We start from the raw sequence: 24,358 nt of genomic DNA on the forward strand, positions 1-24,358 counted from the left end.
AAAACAGAATCCATTTTGTAACAGTGTTAATACCTCTTCGTAATGTGTGTTCCTGGTTTAATGAAAGTCTTACTAGTGCCCTGGCTATGCACAGTTCTACCAGATGGCACAATAAAAGCAGCAGATAGTTTCTAGCCCTTCTAAAATATTCTGTAAAATAAAGTTCACATAAAACAAAAGGCTAACAGCAATCTTCTCCAGTTACATGGATGACAGAGGAGAAATATTGACCATTGGCTTCTATCATTAACCATGTCATTGTTACATTTCCAGGCAATTCCAGCAGCCACTGAAGGCATTGTTGACGGCATAGAAATGTTTTTGTAGAAAGCCAGGCCAGGGCGGCACTGTCTCGGTACAGTGCGTCTCTCAAGAACACAACAGTTCTCTGATTACATGATGTAGAGAGAGAATGAAAAACAACAGCCGTCTGTGGCCTGCCTGCCTGTCTCAGATTTACCACAACTCACTTGTAGTATCTACATAAAAATGCAGGAAGGTAGAAACTTCTGAGTAATGCTGAAAATATATTACTAGCTCTCAGATGTGTTACCGTATACAATGTTTCAAAAAAAATGGTTAACAGTAAATTGATTCTAAGGATCCCATTCCTTTCTAGATCTTCAGCAGAACCATGGGAGGAATGAATCTGCTTTGTGTGATCTATACCAAGTACACGAGCCATAAAGTCCATGTCTTGACTTGAATATATTTCATGAGATGGGGATAAAGCCAGGAAAAACTACTAACAACCAGAGCGAATGAACCTCAGCATATCTTTACACAAGTTAAGGTATGTTAAAGGTATGAAAGAAACGTGGAGAAGGATGAGTTGGGGAGAAGCTGTGGGCCCAGTTCAGAGACAAACTGTGTATCGCCCGGTGAAGAGGCATCGACCCCGTGCGCTTACAACCCAAACGCCACAGACACGGCCCTGCGGGGCCTCATACAGCGTGGGAGCCACGGCCTCGCAGTGCTTACTGTGCCTTCACCTCCTGTTTCATCGCCCAGTTTTGGGTGGAGAATCAAGCCTCCGGCACCGCCGCCTCCCGTAGGGCCACAGCCGCGGAGCCTCGCGCGCACCGAAATGAAAGGACACTTTGTTCGGTGGGCTCAGCGCGCCCTGTTCCTTGGGGAGAGCAGGGGACGCGCGCGGCCAGCGTGGAGGAGGATGAGCAGCGGGCTGGGGGGCACCGAGCTTCCCTACATTTGCCGGTGCCTGTTCCCTCGGCCGGGCCCCGAGACGGGGCCATGTCACCCCCTCACCGCCTGTCTGCGGTGGGCAAGAACGGGAGTGAAGGAACAACCGCTGGGGTTGGAGCCCCGCAGTGCGCACAGCTCGGGCCGGGCTGAGATAACGCGCGTGTAACAAGATGGTGGCTCTCGGGCCTGGGCGCTGGGGAGGTCACGGGCGGGACCGGCATCGCCTCGGGCTTCTCCGCCACAGGCCCCGGCCCGGGGCCCGCCGGCCGCTACCGGCAGCCGCGCCCCCTGGCGGCGGGCGGCGGGGCTGTGGCGGCGGGAGCCGCCCCTGGGGCTGCCCGGTCCCGCCCGGCCCTGCCCTGCCCGGCCCTGCCCTGCCCGGCCCCGCTCCGGCAGCTGCTTCTATCCTGCGAGCGCCAGCACAGGTAGGGCTGCGCGTCCCGCGCCGGGCTGAGGGGCCGTGAGGGGGAGTCCCCTCCCCGCGATCCCTCCGGCTGCCCGGGCTGAGGGAAAAGCCGCGCGATGCGGGGGGGGGTCCGGCGGGGGCGGCCGTGGCCCCGGGGCTGTCAGCCCCTCGGCGGAGGGCGGCGGCTCCCGGCGCGGTGCGTTCCCCGCGGCACCGGTGTCCGGGACGCCCCGCGGCACAAACGCCTCGGGCTGCGCGGTGTCCCCGTGCGACAGTCACCGCGCTCGGCTGGGGCGTTAACAGTGACAGACCCCGGGAAGGACGGGCCGAGACCCCGGAGAGCGGCTGGGCTGGGCCGGGGGTCACCCGGGGGAGCGGGGCCTGGGCAGCCCCCACTCCCTCCCGAATTAGGGCGAAATAGTGAAACAGTGGAAGTCCCTGACTGGATGGGAACAATGGGAGTTTTGTTTGTTTTGTTCTTTGCCTGGGGGAAGAATGTTTGAAAGCTCTATTTGAATAGAAATTCAAAAAATGTAGACACTTAAAACGTATTTAAAATGTTTCCTAGGAAGAGTGTTTTTAAAAAAAAAGTTATGGGGATGACTTGTTTCAAGGAGGCCTCATTAGTAAGTAGATCCTCTTTGAATAAAACTGCTTTGAATGTTTTTTGCTTTGGGATGTAAAAAATCCAACTTTGCTAACAAGGATGATACTAGCATTATTTCCCCTTAAGTCTCTTATTTTTCTTACTGATCATTACAATTTCCATTTTCCACTACCAGCTTTCTGCATGATGCAAGTTTATCAGCCAAGAAACTCCCTCTGCTGGGGTACAGCATGGCTGGGCTGGCTCCCGAGTCAAATGGGGTGGGGGTTCCTCTCATCCTTCAGGTTTCTCCGGCTATTTTACAGGATACTGTGTAACATCCCTTTGGGCAAATGAAGTGAAATAGAATCATTGAATGTCCTGAGTTGGAAGGGACCCACAGGTGTCACACAACCTTTGCTGTTTCAGCTAGTTTCTCTCATCTTGTTCTTGAGATAGTTTATTCCGTAGCCCAGACTACAGAGAAGTGAGAGATCTGAGTTTAACCCATAGCACTAGCGGAGGGAAGCAGCAGGCAGCCCCGTTCAATATCTGTTCATCAGGGTGGCTGCTGCTGGCATTGCCGCCTCCTTGTCTGCCCATCCCGACCTGCGAGATGCGGTTTTAGGCTCTGCTGTGGTTTTAGGCTCTGCTGTGGTTTCAGGCTCTGGAGGGGACTCGGCTGTTCACGTCTGGAGCAGATAACGAGAATGCTGTCCTCTGCACTTATGCACCAGCTGTGGGTGTCAGCATCAGCTTATCTGTGCCATTGATGAACCCAGTTGCAGGACTGGCTTTCTGGAGTGGTGAGAAGTCCATCTCTGGCGATTTCACTAGAATTCAGCATGAGGACAGGGCAAGAATTGCAGTTATACCTCATGGGTGACATAGGTGGATGGTGAATTTCTTAAAAGTTGAGTGTTTCCATACAGGGAGGGATTTTTCAGTGGTTATCTGAGTGTTTAGGTGACAGTTGGTTTTAGTGAGAGCTGGGTACCCACGGTGTCCCGAGGAGAATGTCTCCTGCCTTTCTCCAGCTGGATGAAATTCCAGCGCTGTGGGGAAAACACTGGGGAAATGGAACCAGCCATCAGTCTTTGGCTGCTTCTGAATATCTAAACGGTGACAAAGCAAAAATGCTACTGCTAGCTCCAGCTTTGATTTTACAGGCACAAATCCAACTTGTTTGTGAATTTGTTCCTTTCACCACCAAAGCAGGGATGTGCGATAGCGTTCCACAATCCAGTTTCATGGTTCTGATAAAGTTACCGAGGGGGATTGCTGCCAGCTCCGGCTGAAACACTGCCTGCCTGGCATGTTCCCTTACAAGGCTGTTTTTGTAGATACTTATATATATACATATATGTACACTTTTGTGAGTGCTTCAGCCCCTTGCTGTGTTTGTGGTGTGGTCAGCAGTGGCACCAGATGCTGCTTCTGTGGAACAGGTAAGAGCCTTTCTGCAGGACAAGGAGCAGCAGCTGTTTTCAGTGCCTTATACTGAGCTGATGTTTTCCCCAACCCCAAGTTTAGATAAAATAACATTTTGTTGTAGTTTGGGTGTTTTACAGCGTCCTGGTGGGAACTAAACCATTCTTAAAATAGCACTGTGACGTATTTTATTACTCGGGATTTATATAAGCTTTCAACTTGCTTTACAAATACAAGCTTTCCATTTTAACTCCAGTCGCAGACATTAGGATTGCTACCGAGGAGCATGTGTGGGAAAGAGGATGCTAGACAGGAATGTGCAGCTTCACAAACCAGACACTTCCCAATTTTGCTTGGGAATCCTGTGACCAAAATAAAGGGGTTTTTGGTTTTGTTTTTTGAAGTGCTCAAGTTGCAGGTTGGTTGCAGTAAAGCAGAACATGGTTAAACACAGATACAAAGTAGCTTGGGCACAATAACTAACTAGTGGATAGGAAGAAGCAGCTGCTCTTGTTTTTTTGTTGTCTGATTCTCCAAACCAGGTATATGATATCCCTTCTAAAAATTTAAACTGGAGAAAAAATTGTATATATTGTTATTTTATATGTCCACTGGTAATCCCTTTTGAATCCTTTTAGACTCAAGACTCAAAAGATGTCTTGTGCAGTGGCTTTCAAAGGTCGCTGCGGTTTTACATTAAGAAGAAAACCTCAATTTTTCTTCTTTTTTTTGGTGCAGCTTATTGCTTTGTGTACCTCTGTCATGATTTGTTCTGCTTCTCACAGCATTAGTTCGAGTCCTTGTCTTTTCAGTCTCTTAATCATTAATTAATCACTTCAGACACTAAGAAGACTAAGGGAATTGGAAAGAAATGTACTGGATGATTAATTATTTTCCCATAAAAGCAATAAACTTGCTGGAGTTCTCAGCTACAAGCCATGCTGGGACTGCTTTTCCTGTATTGGACACAAGCTCCCTAGGTGGGGATAGTGCACAGCTATTGTGCCTAGAGCCGGGGTTTGGTGCTTTGTGAAGTATTTTTCTGCAGGAAGCTCCACAAAACAATAATAGTATGAAAAGCAACACAGTGGGAGAGTGCTCGGGGCGCAGGAGCAGGGAACCTGTCACACTGGTGCATCGGTGTCTGTCTGACCGCAGCTCACTGCCGATGTTTAGATAAAGGAAGAGAATGCAATAATGCGTGGGCAGTTTTTCTTAGGTCTATCCTTGTGACTTTCGGCAGTCAAGAACTGTCATCATTAGGGATTTCCTGAACTGAAGGTTAAATTCTAATTTATTTCTTTTTAAGGAAGGAGAATGAACGTAACTGAACTGGCTGTAGGAGTGTCTGGGCACACTTCATACGCACTAGGCCTGGGTTTCAGGAGATATGCTTCTGCCTCATCTCTGCCTCCCAAGAAGTCACGGATGTTGGCAAAATTCCAATATTTACACTACATCCTACAGTCTCCAGCTCCCTGATAGCAAAATTACATTGATCGCCAGAGCAGATTCATCAGGCTCTCATTAGCTGTTTGGCACCCTGCTAGGTGATGCTTTTTTTTGGCGATGTGTTCATACCCTCCAGATACAGCTTCGCTGCTGCTTGCCTGAGCGTAGCAGCAAATGCTTCTCTTGCGTAAGCACAGGTCCTGCTACATCCACCATGGCACAAAGTTGCTCAGGGTATGTAATTTCCTGATCCAAGTGTGTATCCAGGGCACTGGAAAAGAGCTGCTTGGCAATGTCACTGTTAAATCCCAGCACAGGTGAAATCAGATCAGACAGTGTTCATAAGACCGGAACTTTCAGTACTTCACACCTGCTTGGTGAAGGAAAACCTGGCCAGAAAGGTTAGGGGAGGAAGTAGCAGCCTTTAAGAGTAAGCTTTAGACTCTCAGCAGGTATTTATCTCTGATTATCCACTGATGATGCATTTGCAAGGTTAAATAGAGCTCTGACATTAGTGGAGTTAAATGGAGCTCTACAGCTTTTTCCTGGGGTGCTTTGCAGTGCTTGGCAACCTGAAAATGCCAGCCTGGAGTAGCCGTGCTGGTCACTGAGGAGTGCAGTGGTGCCGCTGACACTCCAATGGCTGATTTGGTTCATATTCTGGGGATTTCTGCCCATTCATGCTTCCCTCTGGAGAATCAACTTTATTTTAGTTTGGCTATTTGTTTTTCCACACTTTGAGGTGGACTGGGCCTTGGTGAGTAACTGCATCCTCGGTTAGGATACACAAACCAGGTTATCAGGTTTTTTACATCAAAATTTGGGATGTGATGGTGACTGAGTAGAAGAGTTAGATGGTATGGACTCTGAAGATTATTTTTTTCCTTTTACCCATTTCAAAGCATTCTTTTCTGACTACAGTTTGAGGTTTTGGTCTTTCTCTTCCTCTTCTCTTTTGTCCCTCATTTACCTCCCACTGCGAACCTGAAGAGCTGGAGCTGATCTCAGCTGATGTCCCAGCACCATTGGGAGAGCGAGAAACAACTGTTTGTCTGTGTTAGGAGCTAGTCAGTCCGTGGGATGCCATCCAAAAGCAAAACTTAAACATATGTTATTTACTGAATGTTTCCACACACAGTAAAAATACAGCTACAATTCAAAACAGCGTCTTTAAAACACTGGAGGAAATGAATCATCCCGGGACCTTTCAGGATGGATGGGGCTGCTGCGATGAGAGCTGTCACCATGAGGACTTTCCCTTCTTCCAGGCTGCCTGCTTTCAGAATGCTTGTGGTTCCTCAACACTGAAGCCTGAATCCTGCTAAAAATACAATAAAACCACTCTGTTGATCACCAGAGGGAGAGCTGCGAGCACTGTGAGGAAGCAGGGAGTATTTTGGCAGGCCTGTTTATAGCATTGCCCTCTTGTGGCTGTGCCCAGCGCCAGACACTCCTGCTGCCGAGCCCAGAAATAGCCTTGGTGAGAAGTTCCGCCTACTCAAGCCAGAGCCTAATGCAGAGGCCACACCTGTGTGCGGTAGGAGAGCTGATAGCAAAACGGAAAGGGGAACTCTACTAACTCGGCATGTCTCCACATTGATCTAACCATAAGTGGGTGTTTGCGTCCTGTCTCCTCCCAGTGTTCCCGAGGAGGAGGCAGTGGAGCCGTGCAGACGCTGCCTGCACTGGTGTGTGCTGGGGCAGGACAGGAGATCGCAGCGGTAGCTCTGTCTGGTTTGCCTGGCAGCAGGTAAATCCAAGTACCAAAATACCTGCAGGGGCTGGAACCCTCAGCTGTGTCCTGTGTTCTGATCATTGGCCCTGGTCTAGAAGAAGCACTTTGATTTTGAATGTATATTAAGTGAACTAATTTCTGTTAATTCTGAGTTGTGGAGGTTTGAATTCTTTATGGAGCTGGTGTGGGGGGAGCTCGGAGTGCAGCCCCCCCAGCTCCTGCTGCGGCACAGCCAGCCCAGCAACAGGCTTGTATGGGACTCGGCCCAGCGTGGCAGAAGACAAAATTTCATCTGTGTGCTTTTTACTCACAAATCTTGCATACTCAACCCTAATATTTGCACATACTTACCCCTGTTGTACATGTAGCAATGGCTTATTGTAGGTCCATTCACCTGGGTGCCTGTCTGATGCTGCACTTGTGGTGCAAGGCCATGTTTCATGCTTTCTTTTTGGACTCAGTTTAGACCATCTCTTCTGCTTTCTAGCCCTTCTTCTCCAGGAATAATATATTAGTCTGTTCTTCTTTGGATTATGGATAATGGGTTGAACAGGCTCCTGTACTACAGAGGAATGTATTGGCTAGTTCTCAGGGGAAAAAGGGTTTATACAAAGTTGCAGATCATTTCCCCTGCACGCAGTCAGGATCTGGTGACAGGAGGAAGAACATCTGTGTCATTTCCCCGGCTGACCACAGGCATGTCTTCACTGCCTCCGTCCTGCGTTCTGGCTGTCACCACCACATCTCCCTATGGGACAGAATATGGGGAGGCAGTCAGGTTTTAGCGTGCTAGGTTATGTCTTACAGGTTACATAAGCACCCCTTTAAGATGTTTTCAGCACTGAACAATTATTTGTGTTTGAGTATAATTCAGGCTTCATTTTGCTCATGACTCAATGACAGCAGTCGGTGGTTTTCGCTGATCCATACTTATCTATGCTGTGTGTATTTAGGTGTATGATTCAGCTCGCACGTATGCTGCTAAGGTAGGGCCTTTAAACACTTGATTGTATCAGCAGATTTTCTCTGGGTGTGTTTCAGATGGGAGATCTGGATATCCTCCAAAATTTTCTCCCATGTAAGTAATAATCTTCCCCATTTGCATCACTGCAGCTGAGATGAAACTCAAGCTTTTGTGTTGAAGTTTTCAGCCCTGATGCTTTGGGCTGAACCCTCTGTGTTTACTAAGTGGATCATATTCAAAAGGTGGAGAGACCAAAATAGAGCTGACATGACTCATAATGCAAACAAACAGCTGGAAAAAGTGAACAATACTCATCTGGGTGTTCCAATTTGCTAAAGTGGTTTAGTAGGAATTTTAACTTATGAATGCAAAAACCTGCTTGCCAGTTGTATAGATAATGCTGTACTTTGTGTCCAGGACTGTTGATCTGAGTTCATCTGGAATCGGATGCATATTTTAAATGAAGGGCCGATGCCAGTTTGACGGTTTTGGATTTGCGGCTGGCTGTGTCTGTTAAGATGCAGCTGCTGGTGATGCCATTAACTCTGCTGCTCCTCAGAGAGACCTGAACTAGGTGATGGAGCCGCCATGGCTGGGGCAGGAGGAGGAGGCTCTTCCATGGCAATCTGCTCTGGTCCCAAGTCAGCTTTGTTTACTGGCTGCTTCAAGGGCCAGAAGGAAAGGGCTTGTTTATAGTTTTATGTGTATATGAATTTAGGGCTGTCTGGAGACTGGAAACTGATCTATCTAATCTATTATTTTAGGTATTTTTCAATGCCTATCACCTTGGCAACAAACTCAAGTCCCACTAGATTTATTTTCAGTGGTTTACTGAAGAGTTACTCATAACATATACTGTTTTGGCAAAAGGCTATAAGGAATAGATAAGTATTTCTGTTCACTGTCATCAGCTGTTAATCCTGGGCTGAACTGTCATCTTCTCTTTATGCACCATCGTGTCTTGAGCTTTTTATTGTCGGAACTTGGACGATTCTGAAGAGTTCACTCACAATCTTTGTAAATTCATCAAGAGTTGTTATGAGTCTGCAAAGAATCAGAAGAAAAAGAAAAGGCTGTGTGGGTAGTCAGAAAGTGCAGATTCTCTTAGAAGTGTAGAAATAGTGAAATTTGAAACAAGGAAATAACTTGCTTTGTGGTATGTTTGGTTTCTTCAGCGGCGTTATTTCACACTGCTCTGGAGGAGGCAGCTCTTGCTTTACTGGCGCACGTACAACCTGTTGATTTTGTTGGGACTGATCATTCTGGTAGGAATCGCAGCTTTGCCACTTGCAAAACACGGTGTCCTACGGTTTTCCTGTTGTTGCAGCAGAAGTGCGATGGTGATTGACTTCTGCTGCTGCTTGATATAGAAGGTCTGGAATGATGTCAGACAACAGAGTCTTAATTTCCCTGATGAACTATATTATTATTTATTTGGTGCAGTCCATATTCTCCAGGCAATTTTTGGCAAATAAATAGAAGGAAAGAGGGAATCAGCTGGGTGGAAATGCAACTGTTTGCCCCTAAGGTATGATAAGGATTGCTGCACAAGAAGCATTTTTGCAACATGAATGTTGTGTGCATACCGACTCCGCTAAGATTTACTGTTCTATCCATATTTTTGAATTTCAGTCACTTTGCAAGCTGTTTTGATGCTCTGTAAGTATTATCCATTAAAAAAACCCACAGCCCTTGCCATCTAGCAATGCAGAAATTGTTCCAGAAGTAAGCAGCAGGTGGTTTAGATACTGTGTGGTGTAATATTATGTTGGCTGCAGAGCCTCCTGTGTGGGCTTTGTTTATGCAGCAAGTTCAGACAAATGGACTGAACCCTGAGCTGGAGGCTGGAGCTGCCAGTGAGAGCAGCCACCTGCTGCTGGGCCCCGGGCAGCTCAGGCCTGGCCGTGTTTGGGGGTCTATACGTGAGTGAACTGCCACAAATTCACTGTACCTCAAACAAATAAAAGTTATGCTCATTTTGCTCTTGTAAGGAGGCACTTAGTGAATAAAAGCTGCAAGGAGAGTAAACTAGTGAGCAGTGGTTTTTAAAATGTGAGGATGATGGAGTTATCTCTCTGATACATTGTGAGAAAAAGGAAAATAAGCCTCCTCACCCCTACAAACAGTGTCTCTTTTAAATCAGGATATTGTTAATTTAGCGATCAGACCTCTGGGTCTCTCAATTTCACATAACGAGCATAAATGGAAGTACTTAGGGAGAGAGGCAAAGAGAACTGTTTATTACGAGTTGCAGGGTACGAATAAGAAAAGTGTTTTGGGTTGGATGGCAGGAGACAGAAGTGCTGAGTCCCGGAGCAGAGGTGCTGGGAGCCTGGAGATGATGCACAGCGGGACAGGGGCGTAAACAGGAGCATCACCCTGGCATTGTTTCTATAGGCCAGGCCCCATCGTATGGCGTTCTCTGCTAGGCCTGTAGTGACCGTGTTAACTGCACATCTGGATACCATAAGAAGTTGTTGTCTTCCACTGTTTGCTCAAGCCGTTGGACTTCTTTTCTAAGTTCTTGTTTTTATCACTGGGCAGCCAAGTGTCGATTAGAGGATCCATCTGCACCGAAATCCTGTATTCCAAGCCCTTTCCTTGTTTTCCTTAAATAACTTTCCTTTGCATAAGATGTTGGCTCTGCCTCGCACCCTTTCTGTGACTAACTGGACAGTTTTATTAACATCAGCTTGAAATGTGCCATTTTCCCATGTTTCCAGCAGGACACCCTTTTCGGCAGGATCCTGGGAATCTCATCTGGCAAATCAAACATCCAGAGCACACACTGCTGTGGTTTGATTGAGCAATGCAACATTTGCTGACAGCAGTGATAAACCATACCAGCTGTTGGAGAATGTTACACTTATTCCCTTCTGACACGCTTCTGATTAATTTTTACCAAAGAACACTATAATACACAATTGATTAATTGGAGCTCTTTCTCTCTTTTGCCTGTGTTTATATTTTGTGACTAATTGGCAATGCAAGTTTGGACTGAGGGCAAAACTTATAAAATGCCAAGTTAATTACAAGACCAACTAAATTGTTTTTGCAAAATGTTGTATATGCTTATAAGCACATATCTGCAGATTAGAATATACTCTAAAGCAGGATGCTAACAATGATTATCACAGGTCTTTTCGCTCTCAGACTGGGAAGCTGAGCAAAGCGTGGCACTAAACAGGTATTTATTAATAAAAAGTCCCCAGTATTTTTCCATTTGGAGGGATGCATCTTTTTCTAACGTTATGCAACCCAGCCCTGGCTGGGTATGGTGCAGCTGCACAGACCTTCGCAGCCGCCTTCCTCGGCGTCCGCTCCAACATTTGTTTCACTGAGTCTCAGGCCTCTGACACTCTGAACTTCCTCCGCAGAGATCACAAACACCAGCGAGGCTCAGACATTGTTTTTATTATCTATTTCAGCTTCACAATTTCCAGGGAAATTTTCAAAGCCACATTAACTAAATCAGAGTTTCCCAAGGTGACATTTCCAAACAAAATGCATCAGCTTGGACAACAGAGCAGCCGTGTTCTGATGAGGGAAACAGCCTTGCTGGTCCTCTGCATCTCATCAACTCCCCGTTTATTTGCAGTTTTCAGCTGACAAGATGTTGCCTCTGCTGCTGATCTTTCTTAATTTCTTCCTTTCTTATTGGCCTTGTGAGTAGATATTTGGCTGGTTGGAACGCGGTTCCGCCGTGGGCTGTAATGGATAGCATATTGTCCTGATTTATTGCCTGCTGGGATTAAGGGTCTGTCAAAGGCTGAAGGAATCTTTCAGACTTCCAAGAGCTCTGTTTGCACAAGCCCGTTCCGCCCCTGTATTTCAGAGGGGGTGGGTGTTTGTCCCTGATAAAAGGTTGGCCCGGGCGGTCCATCTTCACCGGCAGCGGAGGAGCCGGAACAGCCGGGACTCCCTGCAGCTTCTGCGGGGGAAGGAGAAGCCGTTTGCTGGTAGAAATGGGCAAACAGGCCCTCGGTTGTATTTTTCTCGCCCTTTTTTGCACAATGGCTCTGAGGCTGGACGGTGTCAGCTCCATGTCTGCTGCAGGGCTCGGATATGTTGTCACAGCAGCTGTTGTGCTTTCAGCTGTGGTAAGTGATTAACATCACAATTAAGCATTGAAAAACCTCAGTTTTTCAATTACTTATAAGAGTCACACTCTCTTTTAGCTCTTTCTAAGGAGTTTATGCAATTTTATAGTGGGAATTCGGGAGAAACTAAGTCAGGCTGACTGGAATAATAACGTTAAAATTCCTTGTTTGCCATCTTTGTTTGAGATCTGATTTGAGTTTAGGAATCACTTTGGTAGCTAACCTGCTGTTTTGCTTTCTAGCTTGTAACATCCTGTATTTCTGCCTTGAAAGCTGAGTGCATTGTACTTCCGTCCATCATCTACTGTGAACTATCTTCTTTGTCAAAGTACTGGATGCTTCTAATGTAACATTTTAATTTTTTCTTCGCTGTTATCTGATGGCACTCAAAGGCATGCTGTAATATATGGACAAACTTCCTTTGCCAATGTGACAGAAATGTTTTATTTCAGTATTATCCAAGTGAATGATTTTGTACTATTGTTACAGAAAAGTGTTCATTATGTTTTTTTAGAAAGAATGGATTGCATAGTGTTAATACATTGCATTAGTATGACAATACATGTATTAAGCCCGAATTGCAATGTCCTTGGGACAGGATTTTGTATGTATCACTGTAATTCCTATAAGGGAACAGTTACACAGAAGTAACATCAAAACAGAAGAGATATAAGAAGCCTGTTAATTTTCTAACTCTTTGATGCTATTCACAACATTTTCAGAAAGAGCTGGATAAGATAACACAGGTTTTAGGAAAACTGTAAGTAAAGTTTGTGCAAGATGTGCAACATGTGTAGTTAAAAGGAGGTTTATTTCCTACAGTCTTGAATGTTGTGAAGCATTGATAGAATAGTCAACAAGTGGGTTAGTCTTTCACTTATGTGCCATATTGAAAAGCTATAAATTAGCAAAGAAAATATGTAGAGTAAAACCAGGAGAGGTCAATGAGTAACAGAGAAAAGAGAGTCTAAGAAAGAGTGAATCAGGAATAAGCCAAGAAGCAGAGTCGATTGCAAGTGAATATTAGCAGTGATCAACTGAGAGACGTTCCTCCCCCACTTTTTGCTTTTCCTTTAGAATTCAGTGCAACAGAAGAAAGGAAACTTGCCACTTGTTGCCTGGAACACTAGTTAAGAGATCAGATGCAATATATGCAATGGTATGCTTCCTTGTACTGTGTGTATTGACCTCCAGCCTCTGTCTCTCCCCTAGCCGGTCAGCATGGTGGAACACGCCGAGTTTGCCAAGGCTGGGAAGGAACCCGGCCTCCAGATCTGGAGGATTGAGAAATTTGATTTGGTACCAGTGCCAAAAAACCTCTATGGGGACTTCTTCACGGGAGATTCCTATCTGGTGCTGAACACCATCAAGCAGCGGAACGGGAACCTCCAGTACGACCTGCACTTCTGGCTGGGTGAGTGTGCTGGGAGCGCCCGCTGAACTGGGAGCCCGGAGCCAGCCCTGGGCCTCCCCCAGCAGGAATCAACAGGACAGGCAGTACAGCGGGACTGCAGTTTTGGGTGCATATAGTGTTACCTTAAATATTTGAAACGGTTTCTGCAACAGTGAGCACAGCCATCTCTGTACCTAGAAATACCGCTTTCTGATCGAGGTGGCAGAATAAGTCCCCGTTCTTCAGGAGCTCACGGAGAAGACAAGATCTCAGATGAAAGGGGTGGCTGAAATTCTTTCTGTTTGAAAGGACAGAGATTGATTGTTATCCTGACTCAATCAGTGGGATTTTCCCTTGAAGTTCAGATCTGGCCTGCTGCAGTCAATGTCACAGAGTAACGTGGCAAGGCTTTCCCCATGTCTTGCAAAACCGAGACTCTCTGACAATATCACAGTTAAAGCATAGTTAAATACTTCCATGGTGGCTTGTCATATCTGTCATCTATCAGTGGGTTTTCCACACCAAACTGCTCCAGAGGGGCAAACTGGTGTGGAACTGGTGCCCCGCTGGTATCTATGGCCTTCAGAAGGCTTGGTAATGTGTCCCTGCAGATTCCCTGGCTGTGTGTTTGCTGCTTAGCAAGTTTCCTTCCAGCACAGGGGGAAATGGCAAAAGCAAAGTGAGCGATGGCATCAAGGAGACAGCTCTGGTGCAGTGGGGCTGCAGCCGTTACGGTGGTGTTGTGAGCCTGCCAGAAAAACACACAGTTTGTACTGCTGTTTGGAGTCATTAGCAGCGAAGCTTGGAAGTGGCTATTCTGCCGACCTTCCTGAAAACTAAACTTCCCAGCAATCTGCTTTCTCCCCGGTGTTTTTGTGCAGTTCAGTTTAGAGGCAGAAACCCTGCATTCCCTCCAAGTTGTTGCCTTTCCATTTCTTAGGAGATGAAAGCTCTCAAGATGAGCGCGGGGCCGCTGCCATATTCACCGTCCAGATGGATGATTACCTTCACGGGAAGGCTGTTCAGCACCGTGAAGTGCAAGGCCACGAGTCCCCAACTTTCCTGGGGTACTTCAAATCCGGCATCAAGTACAAGGTAGGTGATGACCAGGTCTTCATACTACCAGGCTGAATCAAGTTTGCACTCAATGGCGTCCTGCCCACTGCCCAGTTCTCAGGAGAATGGGAATTGCCCTTTTTCCAGTTGCTTAAAAACCATCCTCAGCCAGATGTTTTCAATGAGTTGGAACTGACATGGCAGAGAACAGCAGATCCCAGTGGGAGAGCTTTGGCTGAATTAGTGATACACAAGCAAAGCCCCAGGAAATTTTAGGAATCGAGATTTTGTTTTTCTTTGAGAAGCAGAGGAAAGAACAGTCCCAAGATGTCTGGAATGAATTGAAGAAACATCAATCTGAGCTAATGGAAAACACCTACCCAGTAGATTTAATTTCTCCGCACTTATATAACAGAGTTTGACCTTCCCAATCTCCTTTTCGGTGCTTAGCCCACCTCTTCAGCATATGTAACGTTTCGGTAAAGTAGATGAATAGTAGTGGGAGTTACTCTTCCGTGCCATTGCAGCAAAGTGGAATAGAACTAAAAACATAAACTCAAGAACATTTATGTTTGTTAGGAATCCAGTGGCACAAGAAAAGAGATATCAGGTCAAATGCTTGCAAAGTGTTTCCATTTCCTCATGTTTGAGACTTTCCTTGTCTTTCTGTTTTGCTTATTTCCCACTCATTTGTTGTTATTTTCATTCATTTGAATTTGGTTATGCTTTTTTTGAGGATAACTGACATGAGTCTTGTTCTCTACATTGATAAGTGATTCCAAATATCTCATTATCTGCAGAGAAGGTGAATTCTGAGGTTGGGATAATTTCCAATAGGCAGTACATATAATACATATGGAAATATGCTCTTCACCCCACTAGTCCTATTAAATCCTATTAATACCTCAACTTACCGTGATCTTATTCAAATGTTGAGATCTCCAACTATATTATATCAGTGTCCCTTAGGCACTGTGGGAATGGATAGCTGGGATGTATCGATAGATTTATGCTATACAAATGCCCGGCCTGGGCAAAGCAGCGCTCTCTGCAAGCTGCTGCTGACCCCCGCTCCCGTGAGACACAAAAACTCACCAACAGCAAATCAGGAGGGTTTTCATTTTTAATGAAGCAGCAGCATGAGCGTGAATTGTTGTTCCCTTGTTTTCCCTCAGGCTGGTGGCGTGGCTTCTGGCTTCAAACATGTGGTTCCCAATGAAGTGACCGTGCAGAGGCTTCTGCAGGTCAAAGGCAGGAGAACAGTCCGAGCGACGGAGGTCCCTGTGACCTGGGAGAGCTTCAACACAGGGGACTGTTTCATCCTTGACCTGGGCAGCGTAAGTACCGCGTAAAAGACAGGTTTAGCAGACTTTCAGGGGCTGGAAATGTCTTATTATTTCCCATAAGGAGTTTTTTCTCCACTCTGTTGAAGCTATATCAAGTGTTGAGCATTCTGAAACACTGTTTAGCCAGCCTAATGTCTTCCAGTCCCAGCCACACTGCCAGCTTGTCTAGAGAGGAGGTTGTCCCGCTCTGACTGCTATGTGCCCGTTCTCTTTTCCTGCAGAACATCTATCAGTGGTGTGGCTCCAACAGCAACCGCCAAGAACGGCTGAAAGCCACTGTGCTGGCCAAGGGGATTCGGGACAACGAGCGGAATGGTCGCGCCAGGGTCTACGTCTCGGAGGAAGGAGCAGAGCGGGAGGAAATGCTTCAGGTTATTCGCTTTGTCCTTTGGTTTGTGCTGGAGTGGGAAGGCTCAGTATTGTGTGTGTCATTAGCTATGGAGTTGTAGTGGTATAAATACTCAATTTAATGCAGACTTGGTCTTCTGCATCGCTGGGGCGTCAGAGTATATTTTCACTGTTGTTGATCTAGAAGTTTCTTCTAATTGTTCTTGTGGTTGGAGCATCTGGGGAACAGAGATCTTCTTGGATTAGCTGGTCATGTTTTTTCTCTCTCTCACAGGTCCTGGGACCAAAGCCCAGTTTGCCACCAGGAGCTTCCGATGACACCAAAACTGACACCGCTAACAGAAGGCTGGCTAAGCTCTATAAGGTAACAAGAAGCAGATGGACACTGACGAACAACCTCATGGAGAATGGAGTGATGTTTGCACAACTAGCTGGAGCTGGAATTGCAGAGAGGAGCTGAGCCCTGCTCTGTCTCGCTCTGCTCTTAGCTTTTCATGAAGCTTTATGTATGAACCTTGGTTGCTTACACTGCAGACCCACAAACTTTCTGTTGTCTCTATCACCACTTTTGAGTGCAGTGAGACTTTCCAGAAATTTTTGAGGGAAAGGCAGAGAGTGAAACGAATGGAGATAAAAGGGAATTTCCTTTGTGTCGTCAGGTGTTGTGTTAGGAAGATGACAGGAAAGAACTAGAAATAGTGAGCCTGAGAACCAGGATCTATCCCTTTTTACATCCAGTGAGCATGATGAAGCGATGAAGGTACCATTTGCCATCAGCTAGTGTAAGTGTAGAAGAATGTCCAAGACTTTTTGGGAGGAATCTTCTCTACAGCAGTCTGTGGTGATGATGTGGTGAATAACTGCCAAGATGGTTTGTAGTGTGTATCTTTATCCATTAGTAAGTACAGGAACTCAAGACTATTAAACCACAGGGAGGCCTGTTCACAGTTACCAAGACTGTTCCCTCCAGTTCTTGAATGTCGCTGGTTTGCTTTAGAAGATATTTCTTGGCTGCTTGTGCACCAAGGATATTTACCATACTGGATCAGTCTTTCTGTGGTCCCAGCAGTATCTGGTTTGCTACAAGCACTTGAAATCTTAGGAGTGTTATGTTTTTGTCATACTGTTGCTGTGTCAAAGGTATCCTGTTTGAAAAACAATAGTGCCTGAAGTAGCCAATGCATTCAAATTTATTTCCCTTCCACTCCCTGAGTGTTGGACTGTCGCCATGAAGCTGGAGGGGGACAGATGATGCCTTATCTAATCTCCACACTGTTATCACAGGTCTCCAACGGGGCCGGGAACATGGCAGTGTCACTGGTGGCAGATGAGAACCCCTTCTCCCAGGCAGCCCTGGGTACAGATGACTGCTTCATCCTGGACCATGGCACGGACGGAAAGATCTTTGTTTGGAAAGGTACCGTAGAGATGCAGGAGAGGCTGGGCCCTTCTCCTGTTCCAAAGGTTGAAGTAGCTGGGACAGTTCCTTCCCTGGGTGTGCAGAACTTTTTAAAAGTTGACCTCTTTTCTGTCTATTTTCATTAAAGGCAAGAGTGCCAACTCTGAAGAGAAGAAGGCAGCACTGAAAACAGCTTCTGAGTTTATTGATAAGATGGGTTATCCAAAACATACCCAGGTAAGGATGTGCAGCCCATTTATGGCCAATCCCCAGACGCATTCAGGGTTCCTTTCAGCCACACAAGCCACTAAAATCCCAGAGCACAGCTCGTGTGGATTGTCACTAGCAGTCAAGTAGCTCCTGCTCTGGGTGATCTGCTCTTCTACAGTGTTGCTCCTGGACTAACACTCTCCTTACAGTAGCATTTGCCCCAACACAACTAACATTTAATATTTCTTTCTCTCAGATAGAGTTTTACCTTTTCCATGACCTTCTCCAAAGAGTGAAAAAGAGAAGGTGTAGATAAACCTGCCCTTCTTGTTCCTGGGGAGATGATTCTAAAGGCTTAGCTTCCCTTCAGCTTTTCTCAGAACTCACCTGAGACTTACTCTGCATCCCACAGCATGTTGAGACCAGTATTGTTGGTTGGGTAGTGTGGACTTTCTAGGTGTAGTTACACAGAGGCTTAAAGATTGTATAATACTGACTTGATAGAAGCAGAGCACTTCAAACTAGTAGTCACAAGCAGCAAACAGATAGTTTGTCCTGTGTCTTTTCTCCTGGAAAAGATCTGCCTGGTGTGGTAATAGCTGGAGGTGCTACCGATCGCTGTGTCTCTGATTGTGGTGTCGGTGAGACCGGCTGTTGCTCTCAGCACCGACCGCATCCTGGCACCGAGCGCTGCACGGCTGTGATCTCAGTCGTACCAGGCAGCTCTGTCCAGATGCAGCCAGGGCTCTCCTGGAGCAAGGAGCAGCCTGAGCTGGAGCCACGAGGGATGGGGATGCGGCTGCTCCTGTTGAGCTGGTTCATTTGTTTCAGGTCCAAGTTCTCCCGGAGAGTGGTGAGACACCTTTGTTTAAGCAATTCTTCAAGAACTGGCGGGACAGGGACCAGACAGAAGGACTGGGCCAGGCTTACGTTTCTGGTCACGTTGCCAAGATCGAGAAGGTGCCTTTCGATGCCGCCACCCTGCACAGCTCCAAGGCCATGGCTGCCCAGCACGGCATGGAAGATGATGGCTCTGGCAGGAAACAGGTGAGCGGTGTCAGAGTCCCTTTGGGAAGGTTTCCAGAATTCTCTTTGCTGCTTGATGGCATTCCTGCAAGAGCAGCCAGACAAACAGAGGCCTGAGAGCCATCAGCGCTGCAGTTTTGTTAGTGCTGAGCTCTCAGCGCGTTCCCAGCAGGTGGGGCTGCGGGACCGCGAGCTCTGAAGGCTGAACTGGGGAAGAACATGGAGCAGGAGCTCTGTGAGGAAAGTGCTGATTCTGCTGTCGCATTGAACTCAGAATGTTTCTGCTCCTCTCATTTTCTAGATTTGGAGAATAGAAGGCTCAGAGAAAGTGCCAGTGAATCCTTCAACATATGGCCAGTTCTATGGAGGGGACAGCTATATTATCTTGTACAATTACCAGCATGCTGGAAAACAGGGACAGATTATTTACACTTGGTAAGAACTTTTTCCTGATGCCGGTTGGGAAATGCTGTGGGGCTACGTGGGGCTGAGAGTGCACTTCTCCAAAAATGGATCACTGCTGGTTCCTACTTACAGAGGATCCTTGTGGGGGATAAAATTTCACCCTGGCTAACCTTCCCTTGCAAACAAAACAATACCAGAGGTCTGGAATGTTTTATTTGAAGTGGAAAAGTGGGAGGAATTACTGTGCTTGTATTTTTTTTCCCCTACTAGTACTTATTCCCTTCTTTGGATGAAGCTCTAGTTCTTTTTACAGAGTTCCTCCATCTTTTGAGATGGCTGTAACTAACTTTTGACACTCTGCCACGTGGGTTGGTGGCGTCTCACTGTTAGTGTTGCCAGGCGGTGCCCTTGCAGGGTTTTCCAGCAGAGAGTCTCACAGCGCTCGCGTTGCTGCGGGTCAGCGAGCAGAGGGCACAGACAAGCCGTCCAGCTGAAAGCAGAAGGGATGCAGTCTGCGTTGGGGCTGCATGCATAGCTCCTGATAACAGTACCACAGGCGTGTTCTTAAACTAGCTGCTAGAAAGATAATGGGAGATAGGCATGAAGATAGTAAAGAATCTGTGCCTATTATCTAGAAACTCTTCTTATCTCCCTCTGTAATCACTGTGTTACAACACAGGATAATGAATTTCTGCTTCATGTTGAATGAAAAGCTGCAGGGGTTTGGTAACAGAGGTTTTTCTTACCTCTTTCTGACCTCTGTAAGGTGTGTGTGTGGGTTTTAGGGAAAGGGCTGAAAACAAAACTCAAGTTTTGCCTTGTCTTTCAGGCAAGGAGCCGATTCAACTCAGGATGAAATTGCAACCTCTGCATTCCTCACAGTCCAGCTGGATGAGGAGCTGGGAGGCAGCCCTGTGCAGGTAAAAACCCAAACACAGCCACTCAACCAGCACAAACCAGCACTGTGCGAGTAAATTATATATATATATAAAATACATACGTTATGTGATACCAACTGGCAATGGAGAAAACCAGTCACGTAGCAGCAGCCTCCAACACAGTGCAGGCGCTACGGAGGCTCATGTGCCTGACCTACCCTCCAGCTATTACACAGGAAAGTTTTACAAGTGACTTGTATGAGACAGGAGGTTTTTTGTGACTGTTACTTGTTACCTCCGTGCCAGGAGATCCCTCACCAGGTAAAACACAATGGACATTGTGAGAGCGCAGGTCTGGTTTTGCACGGGATGGAATAGCTGAGCTCCTGTGACCAGTTGGGTGCTCTATGAATATTCCAGCTGGAAAGATGGTTGTAAAGGCTGTTTCTGGTATATCTTGTGCAGCAGCCTAAAACTGACAGCAAGTTTCTTTTTCTCTAGAAACGAGTGGTGCAAGGAAAAGAGCCGCCTCATCTGATGAGTATGTTTGGTGGAAAGCCCTTGATTGTTTACAAAGGTGGAACGTCTAGGGAAGGAGGGCAGACAGCACCCGCAGAAACGCGTCTGTTCCAGGTCCGATCCAGCACCTCGGGAGCTACCAGAGCCGTGGAGGTACGTGGAGACTCAGCTGCTGTGGGGGATGCACAGACCGATGGGAACATGATCCGGTGGAACAGAACAAGGGCCAAAATGAGCTTTCTGATGTAAACTGGAACACACCTTGCAAACCTCACAAGCTATTACACGATTCCTCTTTTCGCATGGATAAGTAGCGATAATCATTATTTTCTAATTAGTTTATAAATATCACCTTGAATACATTAAAGCCATTTTCTCTGAAGTCCCCACTAGATGTTGCATCCTGTATACTATGATGTTTTTCTAACTGTTGAAAACCTTTAGGATCTGGCCATTGTGAGTTGTTCTGAGCCCATGTGACAACAATGCTGAAGACAGAAAGTGCTGAATGCCCTGTATGCAAATAGAACTTGTGCCAGGACATAGGTTAAGAGCCCCACTCCTTTGAAAGAAAATGCACACAAAAAAGACCCTGTGCAACAACAAAAGGGAGACTGAATCCTACAGGGGAGGCAAGAGCGCTGTTCAATATCTGCAGCAACTTCCTGAGGCTCTAGCTTCAAGATGGCACGTCCTTGTCGACACAGAGAAAATGCCGTTAATGATTGATCAGCCTCAGCTGCAGGGACACTGCCCTGCAAGGACTCCCCCAGGAAGTCCTTAGATCTCCTGTCACAACCATACAGACTGGCACAATGACAGCTTGGAGCTTTCATGCCATAGGTCAGATGTATCTGTAGATTATGCACAGAAACTATTTATTCTTCTCACATGATTCGGCCTAACTCATGACTCAGATACAAGCGAATATACAATGTATTTTATAGCCTGAGATGCTTGTGTGGAATATCTTTTTTACAGTTCATTCAACAATAGGTACTGATTTTTATTTTGAAATAATGGCCTCTGTGTACAGAACAGTTAATCTGACACTGGCAGTGTTGTTCCTTTTCAGCTGGATCCTGCTGCCAGTCAGCTGAACTCCAATGATGCCTTTGTCCTGAAAACTCCCTCCGCTGCTTACCTTTGGGTCGGCCAAGGAGCCAGCGATGCTGAGAAATCAGGAGCACAGGAGCTGCTGAAGATACTGGGAGTTCGCCCCGTGCAGGTTGCTGAGGGCAAAGAGCCAGGTGAGGGGGGCACAGTGCAGACCGTGATTGTTTCTGTGTAGCTGCACGTTTGCAGTAATTATTTCACGGATATTTTCTTCTGTCTCTCAGAACAAGGAAATGTGGACATGGGCACAGAGGGGCTTCTCCAAAGTATCTTCCTTATGTTTAACAGCTCACTCATGTCTGTAGGCCTTTAGGACTTTGTGCCATAGAAGAGTGCTTCGAGTCCTACCCCAACCATGCTGCCACTGTGGTTTCCGTGAATAATTGAAGCATCGGTATCTTTTCCTTTGTTTTCCAGCTAATTTCTGGGCAGCTTTGGGTGGAAAAGCTCCTTACCGTACCTCTCCCCGGCTGAAGGACAAGAAGATGGATGCTCACCCCCCTCGTCTTTTTGCATGTTCCAACAAGAGCGGCCGCTTCATGGTGAGTATCTAAGGAGACAGTCAATTAATTCAACATCCATCTGGCAAAGCTGGGAGAAACTCAGTCCCAGTCTGCTCTGAGCCAACCAAGAGGCCGTTACACTTCCCTTTCCTTCACGGCATTGCCTCCAGAAGCAGCAGCAGAGTATTTCTGCAGAGACAGCAGCTGTTTCTCTTGCGCTGTGTGTGTCAAACGGGTCCTCCCCTGGTTAACAACTCGCATTTGAACTCCTCAAATTTTACCTCATGAATCTTTCAAGTAACAAGAGGCAGCGTTACAAGTCCTGGGCCTGAGTGAAAGATGGTTTCTCTACAGAGGCTGATTTTTGTGTCCTGTGGTCTAACAACAGTCCCAAGTTGCACAGTCATGTACCACGCCAAAGTCTTTCTTCATGTATCTCACTGACAAGAGGTGAAACTAGAGCCTGTGCGAACTGGCTTTCTCCTGTAAAGGTAAAACGGTGTTTGAACTATGTCCTCATCTGAAACTTATGTTTTCCAGATTGAAGAAGTTCCCGGAGACCTGACTCAGGACGACCTCGCTACAGATGATGTTATGCTCCTTGACACGTGGGACCAGGTATGTCACATTTACTTAGTGATGTGAGGAGCAAAGAATATGCACTAATTGGCCCTGGATTGAAACCCAAATTACAACGGCTGAGAGAGTTGTTTTGTGTAGAGTCCATTTATCTTCAGGCCTGAGCACAAATCACCTCACTAGTGACACAGGAGAGAACTTAACCCAGAACTTTACAACAGAGTTGGTGTCCTGCTGCTCTGCTTAGTTTAAGGACTGAAGAAAACAGGCGGTTTTGTAGCACATGCTCCCCCAATCTGTAAACTTCTCAAGGGCAGCATCCTCATCCCGGTTGGAGAGGCCTGTGAACCGTTGTTAGGATTCAGCAGTTTAAGATACTGACACATTTTCTATTATTTTTCAGTATCATCAGATTGCACATAAATCAACCAAAAGGCAACTGAAGAGATAAATTTTGTATGTTTTATGCAAAAATGTTCAAAGATCTGCTTTTTCCTGATGTTAAGCTAGTGTATAACTTGTTCAGGGATCTATCATTTATGTAGATAAAACACAGTTAAAAAGCCTCTTGTTATCTACCAATAGCTCTAGTCACACAGGCCAGCAATGCAGGCACCCCAACATGAATATGTTGTCCCGTGTCATGCTCTGTTCACTGAGACTTTATCTAAATTATCTTCTTCCATAAAGAGATTGATTGTTGCTGAAATTCTATGATATAATTCATATGGTTTCTCTTATCTTTAGGTCTTTGTATGGATTGGGAAAGATGCCCAAGAAGAAGAAAAGACTGAGGCTTTGAAATCAGGTAATGTCACATTCTCCTCTCTGAACTAACCATTTCTTATTTTCCCACTATCTGATCATAAGGCAGGCTATTTAATATACCGAGAATCATACCTTAATCACTGCATAAAATTCACTGTTGGGATGAGTCAGAGAGGTCACATCTCTCAAGAAAAGGAGCGTCCCCAAGATCAGCATAAAGAGGCGCCATGTTCAGTCACACGGTGCTCAATCCCCGACACTGAAAAATTACCCTGCTGTGCGTAAATGGGTGAAGCTGCCACTGTATTTCTACAAACAAGCGCCAGTCTTCTAACAGGTGTAGACAAAACCAGAGTGAAATTTTGTGGTTTTCTGTTTCAATTAAGTTGTATCTCGAGCATCCATTGAGCTACAATTAGCTGGTTCAGCTCTTGCACCACATGAGATTTCTGTCTACTTGTGCATTTTCAGCTAAACGGTACATTGAAACGGATCCGGCCAGCCGCGACAAGAGGACTCCGGTCACGGTCGTTAAGCAGGGCTTTGAGCCGCCAACCTTCTCCGGCTGGTTCCTGGGCTGGGACGATGACTACTGGGCTGTGGATCCTCTACAGAGAGCAATGGCAGATGTGGATGTCTAAGTAACAAGGTTTTTCTTGTTTTCAAATGGAGCAAGTTTAGTGCCTTCAATGCCTTCAAGAGCTACTTCCTCCTGTAGGACGCGTGTTAACAAGGCAATGATGTTAATAGCCAATTAGCTGTGCAATAATTACCGAAAACAATCATGACCAGTCATTGACCCTACTCCTTGCTTTGATTATATTTAATACAATAAAGCTTGTATGGAACATGTGAAGAACAGAAACAATGGGTTTGTTATGAAGAAGAAAACATTAAACTGAACCTGTAGATCCCACATTTGAACTTGCTTGAAA

The 24,358-nt window shown here is 46.2% G+C and overlaps 1 protein-coding gene across 1 annotated transcript; it reads left to right on the plus strand.

Annotated features, from left to right (window-relative positions):
* Positions 1-13,159: 13,159 nt before the first annotated feature.
* Positions 13,160-24,340, plus strand: GSN (gelsolin). Its single transcript, XM_080355889.1, has 16 exons — positions 13,160-13,291; positions 14,211-14,365; positions 15,502-15,663; positions 15,894-16,043; positions 16,295-16,384; positions 17,305-17,437; positions 17,568-17,656; positions 18,461-18,676; positions 18,957-19,090; positions 19,890-19,980; positions 20,440-20,610; positions 21,533-21,707; positions 21,991-22,115; positions 22,617-22,694; positions 23,403-23,463; positions 23,895-24,340. Exons 2-16 carry the CDS (start codon positions 14,264-14,266, stop codon positions 24,062-24,064), a joined length of 1,947 nt encoding a protein of 648 aa, XP_080212015.1. The 5' UTR covers positions 13,160-13,291; positions 14,211-14,263; the 3' UTR covers positions 24,065-24,340.
* The last annotated feature ends 18 nt before the right edge of the window (positions 24,341-24,358 follow it).

The sequence above is a fragment of the Nesoenas mayeri genome (genome assembly GCF_963082525.1).
Source record: "Nesoenas mayeri genome assembly, chromosome: 18".
Lineage (NCBI taxonomy): Eukaryota > Metazoa > Chordata > Aves > Columbiformes > Columbidae > Nesoenas > Nesoenas mayeri.

Bases quoted from the DNA above. Each gene is read 5' to 3' on its own strand.
- GSN (XM_080355889.1), top strand. From the start codon at position 14,264: ATGGATGATTACCTTCACGGGAAGGCTGTTCAGCACCGTGAAGTGCAA. The intron at 14,366-15,501 runs GTAGGTGATGAC...GTTTTCCCTCAG, and splicing joins AATCCGGCATCAAGTACAAG to GCTGGTGGCGTGGCTTCTGG. The intron at 22,116-22,616 runs GTGAGTATCTAA...TATGTTTTCCAG, and splicing joins ACAAGAGCGGCCGCTTCATG to ATTGAAGAAGTTCCCGGAGA.